Source organism: Hylaeus volcanicus, chromosome 1, assembly GCF_026283585.1.
Source record: "Hylaeus volcanicus isolate JK05 chromosome 1, UHH_iyHylVolc1.0_haploid, whole genome shotgun sequence".
Classification (NCBI taxonomy): Eukaryota; Metazoa; Arthropoda; class Insecta; order Hymenoptera; family Colletidae; genus Hylaeus; species Hylaeus volcanicus.
In genome coordinates this window covers 32,726,411-32,742,423 of record NC_071976.1, presented here as the reverse complement: position 1 = coordinate 32,742,423, position 16,013 = coordinate 32,726,411, and the positions used below count along the sequence as shown (strand labels likewise).

The following is a 16,013-nucleotide window of genomic DNA, read 5'->3' as shown; positions in this document are numbered from 1 at the left end:
TATAGTAGTTAACATTTATTTAATACAGAATCCAGTCTTAGATGTGGGAATGTTGATGTTATAGGGAGTAATCGAAACATGTTTAAGCTATTTTAAGAAAAATATTAGTACTAAATATTACGCAGGATGTTTCTCAAGATATGTTTTTGTTACAACGTCTGATCGAAGATTCGCGAGTGTTACGAAGTCTGTACTTTTACAACCGACAACAGGACATCTGTAAACACACAATATAATTAAGATAATTTGTCAAAAGAGAAATCAAATTTCATAATAACAAGTTTACCTAGTATTTTTGTTCATCTTCAATAATTCTGTAATACTTTGTCGGTCATAGGTATGTCCACATACAGTATTTTTTACAGGATCTACAATTCTGTTTTTTGTAATTGGATCGATTACATTTATGTAACCACCTGTTAATTGTAACTCTGTACCGTCGTCATCTCCTTCGGTATGTTCTTTATCTATAAATGGAGATAGAAAATATATTTATGTATATATACACACATTGTATTTATTATTAATTTTAAATAAAAGAAAACACTTTCCTTTATTACCATAACTTTCAACTTACCTAATAGTGCTTCCACTTGTCTGTCAAATTCTAACAACTTTTCTTCATTCAACATATCAATATTTATCTCAGACATGGCTTTTTTATGTTCCTACAATTGGAAAAATATATACTTACTGTTTTTGTCATGTCACTAAATCAGTATAATATGCAATAATTACCCGTATAATGGATTCAATATCGTCATTGTCATTGTATAAGCTCATTAATTGATTTTTCGTGCCTTCCACTGACTTCAACTTCTTATCCTGAATACAGTTCTTTTTCACAATTTCCCTGAGTTTGTTCAACATGCTCTTTTGTTCATTTCCTTCTGTAATAGTGATGATCAAATAAAGTTGTCCAAATCACAAAAGAGCATTACAAATTTTAATGTTCTTGTATTTTTTAAAAATATGTACTTGTATAATCACTAGTAGCGTTTGCTGGACATCCGAATACAAAGGGTTATCCTTACAAATACTTACCATAATACGATATAATATTAGCAGCAGTTTTTGTATAACAGTCGTATAACTCTTCAACCGTTTGTTGGGATTGTGCCATTTTTGGAGTCAGGTTGCAAGCAGTTGATTGTGATTGCAAGTAAGCAAAACAAAGCTGTGATCAGCACAGGGATGACATTCAGAAGTAACAATAACAATTGAATTGTACGAAAAGAACACCTAGGCAGCGCCAATCATTCGCAATACACTTGTTCAACTATGACTGTCGGTAAAGTGAACATAGATGGCGCTACATGTCTATAGAACGGGAACGGCGGAACGCACCCATTGTATTTGCAAGATAGCGAATAAAGTTAGCATAAAATGGATGCTACTTGCAAATACATCAGTTTTTAATTAAATATTGATTTACAAAATGGGAAATCAGTTAGTCGGTATCGCGCCTAGTCAAATATTTCCAGTAGAACACTACTTGACGGACCATAGTGACTTATTATTCGATGTAAAGTAAGTAATTTGATCGAGTATCACGAAAGTGAAATTCTTTCCAACCTGTATTCTGTCAAAATTTTATTCTGCATATTTGATACAGCTTAGGAAGCACTAGATTTTTTAAAGTGGCTCGAGCCAGAAGCCAAGAGGGTCTCATAGTAGTTAAGGTTTTTGCTATACATGATCCAACTCTACCGTTATCCGCTTATAAAGACAAACTTGAAGAAATTAGATCCAAACTAGCATCTGCTGTGAATTGTCTACCTTTTCAGAGAATGATCGTAAGTTCTTTCATTCGGTATACATATCGTACGATACGCTATAAATTTACTTATATGTAAAAATAATTGTACATGTATATTAGCTCACAGAAAAATCAGGATCGATAATGAGGGAATACGTTAAATATTCCCTTTACGACAGAATTAGCACTAGGCCATTTTTAACAAGCATAGAAAAAAAATGGATTACCTTTCAAGTTTTGTATGCATTACACCAAGCTCATAAGGTAAGATGATACTTAAAGCATGAAAGATCATAGAGAGAAAAGAAAAATTATAGTACAGCTTCTTGTTTTGTTATAGTTTGGAGTCTGCCATGGCGATATAAAATTAGAAAACATTATGATAACCAGTTGGAACTGGATTTTACTAACAGACTTTGCAAGTTTTAAACCAACTTATTTGCCCGAAGATAACCCAGCAGATTTTTCATATTTCTTTGACACGTCGAGGAGAAGGTACAAAATATTTTTTATGTTAATGATTCTTATCAGTTATTGTACCTTCATGTCTTTAACTTGAATGTTTTAGAACATGTTATATCGCTCCCGAACGGTTTGTGAAAACATTATCATCAGAATTAAACAATACATTATTATTATCTGAACAAGAGCTAAAGACAGGTGACTTGCACCCAATGATGGACATTTTTTCTGCAGGCTGTGCTTTAACAGAATTATATAACGAAGGACATCCACCATTTGACTTTTCTCAACTATTAGGTGTGTGTAATATAAGTAAAAATTATGCATACCTCATGCATACGGTATTATTCCGAATAATTGTTTAGAAATTAATTTATTATGATATATTAAGCATATAGGAACAATGAATATTCAGTAAGCAAGCATTTGGATACGATAGATGATTCAGGAATTCGTGAATTGCTTTCATCTATGCTAGAAAGGAACCCGGGAAATAGAAAGACTGCTGAAATTTACTTGGCTCAAGCTCGTGGAATAATATTTCCAGAATATTTTTATTCGTTTCTGCAATCTTATATGCTTATTTTCTCTGCTGCTCCTATTCTGTCGCCAGATGAGAAAATAAATAGACTAAAGAAGGATATTGGTAATATCATAAATATTCTAAAAACGGAAGAGAATGAAAAAATAAAAAGTAATGCAAAAGCTACAGAGACTGTGAAAAGTAACCAGTTTGAAAATAATGTAGAATCGAATAGAAATGACTCGACTCACAGCGACGAAAATACTGTCGTAGAAGGGGACAGTGATCAAAGCTTGAATAAAAGCGATTTAAATCAAGCGGATGCAAAAGTTGTTTCGGATTATCAAAAACAAAAATTGGATGTAGAAAACGAGAAGAAGAGCGTTTTATGTCAGGAATCTCTAGAAGGATTAGTTATTATAACACAACTCGTTACCTCGTGTATTCGAGGTTTACATCATTCTCAATCAAAATTACAAAGTTTAGAAATACTACTTGAACTTGCTGAGAATACATCGGATGAAACGATATTGGATCGAATTTTGCCATATATCGTAAGTGTTTTAATAAGTAGTATTTCGAGTACTAAGAATTTCAAGATGAAATGTACATAACACTTTCTACAGTTTCATTTAGTTCATGATCCTGCTCCACGAGTGAGGGTGTCAGCTATGCACACTTTAACAAAATGTTTACACCTCGTGAAATCAATTCCACCGTCGGATGTGAACATCTTTCCCGAATATATTCTACCAGGTTTAGCGCATATTATACATGATGAAGCAGTTATTGTTAGAGCTGCTTATGCGGAAAATATTGCGCACCTTGCACATATTGCACTTCGTTATTTGGAGAATTCCCATTTATCTAATTTGAGTAATAAGGAAGGTCCAAAACCAAGTTACGACAGTGAGCTTCAGACACTGCATGAAATGGTAATTGACTAATTAATTTAATAATTGTATTTACGTAGATTGCACACTAAATCTCGTGATATTGTTAGGTACAACAATCTGTATCCATGTTATTAACAGATCCTCAAAATTTAGTAAAGCAAACTTTAATGGAAAGTGGAATAAACAAACTCTGTGTATTTTTTGGCAAACAAAAGGCCAATGATATTCTGCTCAGTCATGTCATTACGTTTTTAAACGATAAAGAAGATAAAGAATTAAGAGGTTCATTTTTCGAGTGTATCGTTGGCGTAGCTGCTTATGTTGGGTGGCATAGTAGTCCTATACTAATGCCTCTTCTTCAGCAAGGTCTAGCCGATCCTGAAGAATTTGTAACGACAAAAGCTATTAATGCAATGGCGACTCTCACGGAATTAGGTCTCTTACATAAGTCAGCTCTCTATCAACTTCTATACGAGACAATGGTCTTTTTAGTAAGTCATATTTTAGCATTGTAACGATCGAAGAATGATGTTATCCAACGTGACATATTTCTAACCTAAAATTTCGTATAGGTACATCCAAATTTATGGATAAGACACGCAACTGTTGGTTTTATATCTGCAGCGGCAAGAACACTTAATTTGGTGGACGTTCAATGCAAAGTTCAAACGATGATTCAGCCGTACTTAAAGCATCCATTAATCCAAATAGAAAAAGAGATTTTATTGTTAGAAGCTTTGGTACCCCCAATACCAAGAATTGTTTATGATTCTATTGTAAAATATAACGATATACAAGAACTGTTTCAAGTGTTAGAACAAAGACAGATGGCTCGAGCTAAAGCTATATCCGGGATAGTACCACAATATAGCGAAATGAGCACTTCGTTACGAAACGTAAGTTATAAGTTCCTTTGCAAACATGTTCTACAAATTTCGAAAGAAGTAAACAAAATGATTTTAGCTTTTTAGACGATTAAGTTCGGAGTCGATGACGGAAATTGTGGAAGACCAGTTACTAATAATGCAACCACATTTAATGAAAATTAATAAATATCGCAGTTCGATAGATGCGAAACAAAACACCGTTAAATCCATAGATGGAAAATTGGAATTAAGTTCTATGAAAGATAGGATACGACATCACATAGTGATATTATATCCCGACACAAAAGTTGATTTAGGCCTTCCGCCATTTAAACGGTTAGATAGCAGGACATCAGATAGTATCGGCACATACGCTACAATGAATCAAGAGTGGCGTACGATGTTTGCAGCTCAGGACAATGTTCAACATCCTGTTAAAATGACAGATATGACAGGAAGTAGTGGAAGTCCTAGCCAAAGTTTACATGGAGGAGATATACATTTATCGCCTCAACACAGTCTGTCCGATATGAACAGTATAAATGATCACTCCCTTCACGAACGTTCATATATCCAATACAGATGTGCACCTTGTAGATTGGAAGTAAGACAACTGACATACAGAAAGCAAGAACAGCATGCTGCAGCATTGAGAGCACAACATTGGGCTGATAACATTGCATGGCAAACTGGTTCGAGATTACTACCGAGTGGATGGAGACCTCGAGGAATACCGGTTGCGCATCTTCACGAGCACAGAGCTGCTATAAATAGGCTAGTTTCTATACCAGATACCAGTTTATTTGCTAGTAGTTCTGCAGACGGGTGTATTAAGATATGGGATGCCAGTAAAATGGAAGGTCGAAACATAGCTAATCGATCTAGGCAAACTTACATGCACAGAGGTGGCCCTCTAATTGGTTTGGCTATATGCGATCAAGGAAAATCGTTGGCAAGTTCTGCTAGCCAATCGGGTACAGTGTTTGTTTTACGAATTGAATCAAATTCTAGTAAAATGAGTGTCATTGGAACTAGACAATTAGATCTTCAGGAAGAAGGGTGTGCCGTTGACCTGCAATATTTAGATTCTGGGTCACAATCGGTTCTGGTATACGCTTCGCTGTACGGATCGTTGGTAGGTTGGGACTTACGATGCCCTGGAACAACGTGGCGTTTAGAAAACGATCTAAAGTATGGAGTAATTACCTCGTTTTGCGTAAATAATTATCAGCAATGGTTGACTCTCGGTACAAGTTCAGGCGTGCATACATGTTGGGATTTACGATTTCAATTGCCAATAACCAGTATTAAACATCCTACAGGCGCGAGAGTGAGAAAGGTGATCACTCATCCAACGGAACATTCGTGGATCATTTCAGCGGTACAGGGTAACAATGAAATCTCAATGTGGAACCTTGAAACTGATTTTCGACAAATGGTTCTTTGGGCATCGAGTGCACCACCGCTCAGTTATTCTCAAAGTGGTCACAGCGTGTGTGCGATGTACTCTGGGTGTATCGATCGTTCAGGTTTTCTGCTGGCTGGCGGTACCGATATGCGATTACGCTTTTGGGATTTGAATACTCCTAACGAATCGTACGTCGCATTGCCCGCAGCTAATGATGTCACCTCACCAAATTCATTAGGATACGAACAACGTTTAATAGATGGAACAAACGTGGTACAAGAGGTATTGGCTGGCGGTGGTCCCACCTTGTCATCGGGAGGAAGTACAAGTGTTCGTACAAGAAATTCCGAGGAAGGTGGTCAGGGTCCTGAGACACCACCATCTGGACACCACGATACAATCTCAGCTGTAGCAATGTCGAACACGTGTATTCTCACCGGCAGCACAGACGGGTTAATACAAGTTTGGAAATGAACGTTCGTTTGTTTCCTTGTATCGTATTCTAACGTCATAGAGACCGTAACAATTTTTCTAACGCGTCTCAGACATCAATCCCGTGGAAAATAAAATCGATTGGACATCGAAGTTTTTGTACGTACAAGCGAACTCGCTACAGTAATTCTGTGATTTTTAGTTGTACATAATATGTAATATATACATATGCGGTATTTATTAAGATCATCGATAGTCATAGTAATAACGATAACACGCATTTCTGGAAACGGAGAGTAACGCTCAAGTTACTTTGATACAGTGAACCTTGTGTAATATAAATGATTTATTTTTCTACTTAAAGAAAATCTTGAAGAAAGAATTTGCTGTACTGTGTAACATACGAAGATGGTAAATTAGATTTAGATTTAGTACAATACTAATCACTAGGAAAGTAATACAAACAGTGTACAAATGAATTTTGCCCTTGGTATGTACGTTATAACGGCAGGTGTATATACTACGTACATACTTTTACGTCGTACAATAGTTAACTCGTATAACGACTGAAATACTCATAAGTAAATGTATATCTTCGTACTCCCTCATGATTACAATAAATTCATATTTTTAACGCGTATTGACCGTCCCATTATTTAAACGAATCGTAGGGTCTGTCCATTACCAAGGACAGACTGGGGCAGCAGGATAAGGGACTCGACCTGGGGATGCGTAAGGATCAGCATTTATCGTTCTACAGATTTCCTTCCACCTTTCTCTTCCTCCTTTTCCTTGTCGTCGTCTCCATTGTTTACTTTTATCATTTGGTGTTGGATAATTGTAAGGAGGCTGTCCACCGAAAAGAATTTCGAGCCACGGTGCTGCGAGTACAGTGGTGAACAAGAATAAAAATGCGAACATAATTTTCATCTTGAGGGCACTTGCCTTTTCTCGGTAAGTTTACGATTCAAAAATCCATGGATACCTGGAGAAGAAATTGTATCGTGAACGTATGAATAACTTAAGAACACGAACGTTAAAATTGAAAAGCTAGACTACGAACTGTTGCAACAGATATTTGACAATCTCGTAATTATTACTTTCAAACTTCACACTTTCTGAACAAAGAAATTAACGGCACTTGTTCGTTCGGTTCGCTGACACTGTTCGATGACGAATTATAATTATCTAAACCGGCCGATTATTTCTTTTTATGCGGATATTCGCGACGATTGCTACTTGTACAGTCTTTTTTGGACTTTTAATAGAAGTTTGAGTTGTAGTCGCGGTCACGAGTACACTCTCTCAATGAAGTGATGCTGGATGCTTACTGCTGTTTTATACACCAAGACCAAGCTGCCCTACCGCTTCGAAAAAATGCGTCGGTCGAAGATGCGAATGTCTCATTGTCAGTTCCATTGTTCGGTATTTGTTGACAATGCGAACAGAAGAAATACGCTCAAGATATTATTTATTAATAACTTATTTCTCGCGTAGGGTAACCCTTTGCGAATTCACAAATTATTAATAATGTAGTTTACCTTACAATTTATTTTCTACCGTTCAGTTCTGTTTAATTGAGAAGAGAGCGTTTCTTTCGCGCTGCACTCGGAGAGGGCTTTATCTGCTTGTATTATCCGATGCGGATCAATGCGTGATTTTTATTCGCAAAGCGTACACCTTTTTCGTATTCCGTACGTGCATCGATTCCATCTCAAGAAAACACACGATCGCATAAGGGAGACTGATTTAATTACGACTACTTTATTACCTGGTTCGTCGGTGCGTAGAAACTGCATTTCCGTTTTTCCCCGAATCACGATCAGAGGAGAATCTTTAAATAAACACAACGAATCGCGTACTTAACTTATTTCTTTGGTATCTTGTTATCGTTTATCCTCACTTCGCCACTGTCTCTTCCCAAATCTTATTGTAATCGATCGTCGAGCGTATTTTGGAAATTCAGAAACAAATGACGTGTCGCAGTTAGCGTATTGAAATATAAATTATTCCATAAACGAAACATGAAATTATACGAGTTCATTCATTGAAACGCGATTCAATTTTTGTAACTCTTCGCGTGATAACGAACTTGTACTAATTAAGAACTGCCCTACTTCGTACGGATTTCATGTCAAGGTTGCCGTTTGCATTATCTGTATCTGTAAAAACGTGTCGATTGTCACTTTTTGTTGTTGCGTATAGTAATAATATTGCGATACGTAACATTAATTTTTTATAGAAACTGTTGTTACGCGTAACAGCTCTCATTAAACTTGTCTCTCTGTCGGAAGAGAAGAAAATTACGAAGATCGCGTAGATATTATACAGGTAGAAACAAGTCACGAGAGCTAGGGAGATATTTCTTCCTCTTGCCACGCGGGAGTTGAAACAGGTAAAGATGAATTCAGACAAGGTGTGAGAACCCGCGATACTTTCAGCGTGGATAAACAATGATCGAGAAGTGTTCTGCAAATAGCAACGGGTCTGGTCTGGTTACGTGCAATCGTACTAATCGCTCTTATTAAGGTTCACCCCGACTAACTATAAGTAAGCCGTTACTATTTCCCATTACCGTAATAGCTGGTTGGTTTCCAGGCTGTTGAACTATTAATAGCATTTCGCAGAGAAAGTCTGCACCGGCATTTTGCGCGAAAGGGGTTTGCGATCCTCGAATGATTTTCTCGTGTATCAGCAGCAAGCACGCTGCGCTGGTCCGGTTTAGCTCGGCGGACTGATTTTCAAATTTAACAAGTGTCAGAGTCCAGCGCGGATACATTCGGGTCACGGTAAACTGAATTTAATTACGTCAATCGTAATTCGATAACGCGCTCTCGGTGACCTAAGAGGGTAGAACCGTCTCGATTAGACCTCTTTCGTCGTGTTTTCTTTTCAAATAAAAAGATAATGGTAAGAAATCCGAGTTACTGGACGACGATGATACTGACAGATGAGATAGAATCTTTGCTTGTTAGTATTCCCCAAGGGACACGTGCACGTGAATACATGAATAAGTAGCTTCTATAATAAGATGTTCGGCCGAAGAATGGGATGCGTCAAACGGTACTTTACATGCACGTGTTCATTCTTAGTAATTAAATTGAAGTTCATTCTTTGTCGCTCAAATCATGACAAAGCAATAACAATTCTACGAAAACGATAACACCTTCTATGCTATTTGACCGTGCTACGTAAACGAAAGTGTAAACGAAAGAGATCGACTTATGTATTAGTAATACGAAAAGAATGTTAACATAGACAGGTGTTTTCAACATTTTTTAACACGCGAACGAGAGTATAAACGCTTCATTTCCAAATATATTCGACCGTAGCGTATGCTTCAAATTTATCGTCTAAATATTTTACATAGGAGCTTCCTTGAAGCTTCTTTTCGATGTCGGCTGCACGCTGCACCATATACCGGCGTCAGTTCCGTTTTACTTCTGATCGAGGAAACTTCTGCATTTCGGTTTTCCAACAAATTTCATTAACCGTTCGAGAATGGCGATACTCGAGTAATATTTGTACAGATTTCTCTTTTCTATTCCTAAATGAACAAAGAGGTAGGTATCACTTCCAAACTTTTTTTTTTTACAAACAACTATCTCTGAATTTTAGAAATTTATAACGATTCAAGTTGCGTCGTAATAATGTCCAATTGTCCGTTCAATGTCGACGATAAAGGCAGTGAACCGATCAAAAGTGGAGCAAGCCTCTCGTTAAAGATGCAACGGAGCTTTAAGAAAATGAAGAGAAGCATTCAAAAGATGACTGGTAGGTCGATGATAAAACGTCCGATGATCGTTGTATTTATTATCCGATATCGCTATCGTTCTAATGTCAAACTAAATTACAAGACCCTTCGGTACGATAGCAATACATGTACTTCGTTCTACATTTACCGCTATATCAAAAACTATTCGCAAGTTACTCTGCTAGTATAGCAAAAAAATTATCGTACAAGACGATTTTCAATACTTTTAGAATCTTCGGTGACTGTTCAACCTCACTGCGTTTTCGTAGAGAATATGCAAGACGATGATAGACAACCGCCGTATATATTTCCGAAACGACTCTCCTGTTTAACGTGCCAAACGGGATTCTCAAAGGATGAAATACGAAAACTCTATCGCGCTTTCAAACAGTATTGTCCGAGAGGAGCCGTGACTACGAACGATCTGAAGCCGGCTTACGCAAAATTGTTCCCGTTGGGAGATTCAACCAAGTACACGCAGATCGTTTTCAATACTTTCGACAGGGATAGGGATGGTATTGTCAGCTTCCAAGATCTTCTCACTGAAATAAATTTGATTATTAACGGCGATTTGGATCAAAAACTCTCCTGGATTTTCAGGTGATCATTCGGAAGCATTGCATTGTTCACGACCGTGTTTAACGTTACTTTCTACTTTTGCTTCTTTTTTTTTTTTCATTAGCTTTTACGATCTCAATGGAGACGGTTACATCACGAGAAAGGAAATGCTAGTCATAATATCCGCGATCTACGAGATGCTTTATACCGGTCAAACTGCTCAGCGAATGATCGTCAGGCACGTGGACATGATTTTCAAGAAGATGGATACCGATAAGGATGGAGTCATATCCCGCGAGGAATTTATGAATACTTGCAAAAATGTACAAAAAATTAGACCGCTCGTTGGCGGGTTAATTTCATACTAAATCGTAACCAAGCATTTATTTTAACGTTAACACGAAATAGAGAATTTAATTATTAGTAAAAGTGACTTTCTAATGTATCTAGTAATATAAATCTTAATACGATATATTCTTCTATTTCAGGATTCTGTAATTGAGAATCAACTGGCAGTCTTTAATCAGTTTTGGTGATGAAATATACGATCGACGTTAACGTTTATAAATTGCATTATTTCTGAAAAATCTAAACCTGCTATTCCTCCACTTTGCAAACGCTCTCATTTCTATAATGAAATAATAGTTATATAGAACAGTTTTTTTTTTTGTAAAAGTCATATAATAAATTAAACTATATACAAGATTACTCACAATTTAGGAAAATATTTTAATACATTTAAAATAATCGTTTTTGCAAAATGTAGAAGACACAGGCGAGAAAAAATGCAAACGCTAGCGCTAATAAAGCTTTATCGGTAACTTCTCTTCTACCGTATTTCCCTAAGAGCTTTCCAGATTGAACTATAACTTGCTGTTGATGTTCCAACTCATCTTTGGTACTAACAACTTTATCCGACGAGGTTACTGAAATATTTAAAAATCGATGAAATCGTTGAAAATCATATTATCATACGAACATTATAAGAAACAAGCTATGTACATAATGTATCCAATGTGTCCGCGCTTCTTTGAGTTGTTTCCGCCAAGTGTCTAGAAATACTTAAGAGTTTATCCGAGACCTGACTCGATGCATTTGCCAGACTCCGTTTATCGTGTCGTCTACGAATAAGAGCTTGCTGTTCTTCAGGCATTGATAGTAGTTCTTCCTTGGCAAGTTTATCTATTACGCACATACTAACAACATTGGCCTTACGAAACGCAGCTAAAGATGTTTTAGATTGTTGCTTATAAGTATCTAATTCTGCTAATAATTCTGCTTTTTTCTTCTCCAAAAGTTCTCTTTCCGCTATTGATGCTAACTTACATATGGATGATTGCAATGCTTCTAGTTTTGCTCTGCCTTCCGCATTCAATTCCATGAGTAATTCTAAAGGACCGGTACATTGTTGTATATCCTAGAAAATAAATATCCTATAATACGTATTACTTTTAGCTAGTGTTAATAATACAACAACCTGTTCAATACTGCACTTTATTCGAGGTTATATTATATCTTTTATAGTTGCGAAAGATTTTTGTTTCTGATAATATTTACCTGTATTAAAGCTGTAAGTCGAAGGTGATTTTTTACAATATCTTGGCGTATTAATTCTAGTTCGTAAACTTCTGTATCCATTGAAGCACGCTTTCTTTTGACAGTTCGTTTATATGCTTGTACCGCTGTATGTATGTTAAATGAAATACAACTATGAGATTGTTACGTCGTAACTGAGACAAGAAAGTTATGATTACGAATAACGATAAATTCTTGTTCAAGGTTTTGATAAAAATTTACATATATAGTACGCTTTCAAAAAATACATAAATTCGCGTTATAATTCAATATTTTCGAAAATTATTGAATTTCTACAAAATAAAATCTGGATTTATATAAAGGACTTGTTTTCATAATTAATAACATAAATCATACATTGATAACTGTAATTAAATTTAATTATAGATAAATAAGGTTATGTTTATTAAATGTAACTAAAACGGTGGGAGATAGTATAATTTATTAATGTACAATTCGAGTATTACACTGTTATCATACAACTGGTAAATATCTTAAAATAAATAAATTTTCAGTGGCACGTTTCTATTCACAGAATATAATCGTTTTAAATAAAATTCTATCATAATTTACATTTAAAGCAGATAACCTAAGTACAGTCTATATCGGAGTAATACTGTACAATTTGAAATTATAGTTTAAAACATGTCCGATAACTTGAAAGGAGCACAATGCGTCTATTCTATATCATTCTATGTTACATAAGTTTCTTTAAAGTTTACAGAGATCTCATGATAATAATTATTTAACGAAGACAATTGATTACAGCAGTAGTGAATTCTGTTGTAGAACTCTGACCACCTAAATCTTTCGTCAATACTTTTCCATCGTTTAAGACACGGTTTAGTGCATCTTTGAGTTGTTCGCTATAACGTTTTAAATTAACGTGACGCAATAATTTCACGGCACACAGAAGCATAGCGGTAGGATTTGCAACATTTTTACCAACAGCCTCGGAATATGTGTGTCTTGCACCCTATATTATAAAAGATTTTTTGTTAAGTTCCATATAAACTTGAAATGAATTTTATTATTTTTTCACAGACAATTTGTTAATCTTACCGGCTCAAAGACAACGCACTCCGGACTGTAACTAGCACCTGCAACTACACCTGCACCACCGACTAATCCAGATGCAAGATTATCTAAAATATTACCATATAAATTTGGCAGTACCATTACATCGAATTGGTGTGGATTAGATACCATTTGCATTGTACAATTATCCACAATCATTGTTTCAAAGGTAATTCTGCAATTATAATGGAAAACATAATTACTATTTGCTGATAATAAGTTATGAAGTAACAAAGATCTATAGCTACCTAGGGTACATCTTAGCAATGTCTTGGCACGATTTTAAGAAGAGACCATCGCCAAGTTTCATGATGTTAGCTTTGTGAACGCAAGTGACTTTCTTACGATTATGTTTCACTGCATAATCGAATGCAAATTTTGCGATTCTTTGACTCTTAGCTGCTGTTACTATCTTCAAACATTCTACCACTCCCTTCACAGATTCGTGCTCCAATGCAGAGTATTCTCCTTCTGTTTGTTCTCTGATAATAATACAGTCCACATTCTTATGACGACATTTAATGCCAGGTAGAGATTTTACATGAACAACATTTGAATACAAGTCTAAACTTTTACGCAGTTTCATGTTCAGAGTTTGAAGTTCCCCGGTGTGGGAATGGTCTGGTGTTGCTAAAATGCCCTAATAAGTAATTATTGTCATTTAAAGTTAGAGTTTTAATATTATCATGGACCAAAATTATCATTCAATTATCGAATATGATAATGGTACCTTCAAGCATACTTGGTTTCTTGCGATACTATTGGATACTTGTTCAAGCGGTGCACTCAAAGTGGGGTTTACTTCAGAAAGGAAGTATGGTTCAAATTCAACCGGTACATTTGCTGCTTTGAAAACATTTTGAACTGACAGAACTAGTTCCGGTCCGACACCATCTCCTGGTATGAGGGTACATTTTACCTTACCTTCTTGTTCAATTGACTAAAAGAAATAATTATATGCATAAATGACGATTACTTTTGAAGGAAAGTTCAATACATACTGTATCCTGTTGACGTACTGCTCCCACATGTAGTGCCCTAATAGTTCCCTTTTGGGCAGTCTAGAAATTAAAAAATTTGAAGCTATAAAAACATCAAATGCAATAAATTGTTGAGAAAACCTAATTTTTCTTTGAATACGACTGAATTATTCTTATCTCATTAAAAAGTTATATTTATAAACAACAGAGACGACAACGTAACGATTGAATAACAATCAGCGAAGTCATTCGTTTCATCGCTTTCTTTAATTGAATTCCAAAAAAATGTATACGTTTGTATACGTTTCGCATTTATAAAATAGAGTATCGATTTATTCTGTCGAATTTTCTTCGATACTAACTAAATAATAGTATACAACTTTGAAAGAAAATTTAGTTCATATGCAATGTCCTTGTGATAATCATTGGCACTTTCTTTGTTCGTACTTGTGTATTATTCAATTAAAGGAATTTCTTCATAAGATTTAACGTTAATTTTAATTAATGGAATATTAAAGATTTGAATAATCGTACACGGAACCTGCATTACCTGCGAAAATATCTTGCAGATGTTTCTCGCGAGTAAAGCCATTTTTCCACGATGGACTCTACTGTCGGTCTCACTCTCGCACTTGCACACCAGTAACGTATCAAATTTGGAAACAATCAGGACACTAGTATAAATTGTATTTCGCTCAAATCAATTTTTTCATTCAATTATCTTACTTACAGCAGATACGTTAGCTACAATCTACATAAAAAATTTAAAACAATGTTCAAGATAATATAATATTTAAATATACAATTGATAAGGTTGATTTAAAACTTTTATTAATAGCACAGACGTTCTCGTAATGTACATGAGTACGGACCTGGCATCATGACGATCGTTTTACTTCGTGTTTCTTCGGTGCACAGCGCTAATTCTAAATACATAGGTATGCGTCGATGACGTATCATCGTTAAAAAGTCCAATGATCAATGTTGCCACCGATTTTAAACAATTCCTCTAGTTTATTCATGCTCTACTCAGCTCTTCCATTGCTTCTTAGTAACAAGTGTACCGTTTAAATTGTACGTCTAATCGAAATATGCCATTTATACTCTGTTCCACTGTCTGTTCCACTGCATTCTACTGTGCATGTACACTGTACAGTGGCGTGTAAAAGTTTCTGTCGTTTGTTTTTTTACTTCTTTGAAGGAGAAGTGCGCGCGGCTATTTACAAGTTTATGATATAAGTTATATTTTGAAAATGGGTTATCTAATGAACGAATGCTTGTGGGAAAAAATCTTATGGGGTGTGTTATATTTAATACATAGCGCCTTTAGGCTTTGAGTCTGTACAGGCACGTCAGACGTGTCCGAATTTCCTGTGGTTAGCTGAAAAATCGAGCCAACATATTTCAAATCCATTCAGATCAATTCAGATCGTTTTAAAAGTTGGTGAAATTTCTGTCGTGGTTGAAATATATACATTAATTTAATAAATATATGTATCACAGTCTAGAGGATTTTATTATGACAAGTTTAGCGGCATGGTCTCGCATAGAAATAGAAACAAGTGTAGAGGTAATTGGAGATAAATAAATCATACAATCTATTTTTATAAAATAGAATTTCATGGCCCCTCTTCAGTTTATTACAATTTATAGCTAGCATATTTTGGCTGAAGTAATTTCAATTATTCAGTTAAAATGACGGAGGAATCAATGCGTGAGTAAC

At 35.5% G+C, this 16,013-nt stretch overlaps 5 protein-coding genes across 17 annotated transcripts; 2 read left to right on the top strand and 3 right to left on the bottom strand.

The window, feature by feature from the left end:
- Nucleotides 1-2: 2 nt before the first annotated feature.
- Nucleotides 3-1,268, bottom strand: LOC128884254 (E3 SUMO-protein ligase NSE2-like). Of its 2 annotated transcripts, none has more exons than XM_054137548.1 (5): nt 1,045-1,268; nt 739-890; nt 578-668; nt 287-467; nt 3-217 (listed from the first exon to the last, which is right to left on the bottom strand). In XM_054137548.1, the coding sequence occupies exons 1-5, from the start codon at nt 1,121-1,123 to the stop codon at nt 118-120; spliced, it is 603 nt and encodes a 200-aa protein (XP_053993523.1). In that variant the 5' UTR covers nt 1,124-1,268; the 3' UTR covers nt 3-117. The 2 variants fall into 2 exon arrangements, with proteins under 2 accessions (XP_053993523.1, XP_053993602.1); XM_054137627.1 differs by having other exon boundaries at nt 979-1,120.
- A 36-nt stretch (nt 1,269-1,304) lies between these two features.
- On the top strand, nt 1,305-7,331 carry LOC128882040 (phosphoinositide 3-kinase regulatory subunit 4). Of its 3 annotated transcripts, XM_054133766.1 has the most exons (11): nt 1,305-1,530; nt 1,616-1,796; nt 1,880-2,023; nt 2,100-2,254; nt 2,328-2,518; nt 2,613-3,298; nt 3,371-3,679; nt 3,748-4,131; nt 4,213-4,536; nt 4,604-6,322; nt 7,036-7,331. In XM_054133766.1, the coding sequence occupies exons 1-11, from the start codon at nt 1,439-1,441 to the stop codon at nt 7,243-7,245; spliced, it is 4,395 nt and encodes a 1,464-aa protein (XP_053989741.1). In that variant the 5' UTR covers nt 1,305-1,438; the 3' UTR covers nt 7,246-7,331. The 3 variants fall into 3 exon arrangements, with proteins under 3 accessions (XP_053989741.1, XP_053989616.1, XP_053989670.1); XM_054133641.1 differs by lacking the exon at nt 7,036-7,331 and having other exon boundaries at nt 4,604-6,986; XM_054133695.1 differs by lacking the exons at nt 1,305-1,530; nt 1,616-1,796; nt 1,880-2,023; nt 2,100-2,254; nt 7,036-7,331 and having other exon boundaries at nt 2,400-2,518; nt 2,620-3,298; nt 4,604-6,986.
- Nucleotides 7,189-12,445, bottom strand: LOC128884082 (vesicle transport protein SEC20). Of its 5 annotated transcripts, XR_008459265.1 has the most exons (6): nt 12,216-12,445; nt 11,661-12,075; nt 11,492-11,584; nt 8,922-9,188; nt 7,678-8,815; nt 7,189-7,331 (listed from the first exon to the last, which is right to left on the bottom strand). XR_008459265.1 is itself a non-coding variant. In XM_054137383.1 (4 exons), exons 1-4 carry the CDS (start codon nt 12,294-12,296, stop codon nt 9,151-9,153), a joined length of 627 nt encoding a protein of 208 aa, XP_053993358.1. In that variant the 5' UTR covers nt 12,297-12,445; the 3' UTR covers nt 8,848-9,150. The 5 variants fall into 5 exon arrangements, 3 of the variants coding, with proteins under 3 accessions (XP_053993358.1, XP_053993230.1, XP_053993151.1); XR_008459300.1 differs by lacking the exon at nt 8,922-9,188 and having other exon boundaries at nt 12,216-12,444; XM_054137383.1 differs by lacking the exons at nt 7,189-7,331; nt 7,678-8,815 and having other exon boundaries at nt 8,848-9,188.
- On the top strand, nt 9,215-11,277 carry LOC128883601 (hippocalcin-like protein 4). Of its 6 annotated transcripts, none has more exons than XM_054136256.1 (5): nt 9,215-9,909; nt 9,965-10,120; nt 10,370-10,700; nt 10,783-10,981; nt 11,147-11,277. In XM_054136256.1, the coding sequence occupies exons 1-5, from the start codon at nt 9,741-9,743 to the stop codon at nt 11,192-11,194; spliced, it is 903 nt and encodes a 300-aa protein (XP_053992231.1). In that variant the 5' UTR covers nt 9,215-9,740; the 3' UTR covers nt 11,195-11,277. The 6 variants fall into 6 exon arrangements, with proteins under 6 accessions (XP_053992231.1, XP_053992142.1, XP_053992318.1 ...); XM_054136167.1 differs by having other exon boundaries at nt 10,331-10,700; XM_054136343.1 differs by having other exon boundaries at nt 9,216-9,861; nt 10,331-10,700.
- Nucleotides 12,446-12,657: 212 nt separating the features above from the next.
- Nucleotides 12,658-14,941, bottom strand: LOC128883298 (isocitrate dehydrogenase [NAD] subunit beta, mitochondrial). The gene is made up of 6 exons (XM_054135544.1): nt 14,841-14,941; nt 14,312-14,371; nt 14,041-14,250; nt 13,559-13,950; nt 13,296-13,485; nt 12,658-13,209 (listed from the first exon to the last, which is right to left on the bottom strand). Exons 1-6 carry the CDS (start codon nt 14,880-14,882, stop codon nt 12,979-12,981), a joined length of 1,125 nt encoding a protein of 374 aa, XP_053991519.1. The 5' UTR covers nt 14,883-14,941; the 3' UTR covers nt 12,658-12,978.
- Nucleotides 14,942-16,013: the final 1,072 nt, after the last annotated feature.

Coding starts and splice junctions, on each gene's coding strand:
- LOC128884254 (XM_054137548.1), bottom strand. CDS start 1,123: ATGGCACAATCCCAACAAACGGTTGAAGAGTTATACGACTGTTATACA. Junction 468..577: donor ACAAGTGGAAGCACTATTAG/GTAAGTTGAAAG, acceptor CTCCATTTATAG/ATAAAGAACATACCGAAGGA. Junction 218..286: donor AAGATGAACAAAAATACTAG/GTAAACTTGTTA, acceptor GTGTGTTTACAG/ATGTCCTGTTGTCGGTTGTA.
- LOC128882040 (XM_054133766.1), top strand. CDS start 1,439: ATGGGAAATCAGTTAGTCGGTATCGCGCCTAGTCAAATATTTCCAGTA. Junction 2,519..2,612: donor TGACTTTTCTCAACTATTAG/GTGTGTGTAATA, acceptor TGATATATTAAG/CATATAGGAACAATGAATAT. Junction 4,132..4,212: donor ACGAGACAATGGTCTTTTTA/GTAAGTCATATT, acceptor AATTTCGTATAG/GTACATCCAAATTTATGGAT.
- LOC128883601 (XM_054136167.1), top strand. CDS start 9,741: ATGTCGGCTGCACGCTGCACCATATACCGGCGTCAGTTCCGTTTTACT. Junction 10,121..10,330: donor AAGCATTCAAAAGATGACTG/GTAGGTCGATGA, acceptor CAATACTTTTAG/AATCTTCGGTGACTGTTCAA. Junction 10,982..11,146: donor TTATGAATACTTGCAAAAAT/GTACAAAAAATT, acceptor CTTCTATTTCAG/GATTCTGTAATTGAGAATCA.
- LOC128884082 (XM_054137255.1), bottom strand. CDS start 12,296: ATGGATACAGAAGTTTACGAACTAGAATTAATACGCCAAGATATTGTA. Junction 12,076..12,215: donor GACTTACAGCTTTAATACAG/GTAAATATTATC, acceptor TTTATTTTCTAG/GATATACAACAATGTACCGG. Junction 11,585..11,660: donor GGACACATTGGATACATTAT/GTACATAGCTTG, acceptor TAAATATTTCAG/TAACCTCGTCGGATAAAGTT.
- LOC128883298 (XM_054135544.1), bottom strand. CDS start 14,882: ATGGCTTTACTCGCGAGAAACATCTGCAAGATATTTTCGCAG. Junction 14,372..14,840: donor TCTGCAAGATATTTTCGCAG/GTAATGCAGGTT, acceptor TTTAATTTCTAG/ACTGCCCAAAAGGGAACTAT. Junction 13,951..14,040: donor GAAACCAAGTATGCTTGAAG/GTACCATTATCA, acceptor ATTACTTATTAG/GGCATTTTAGCAACACCAGA.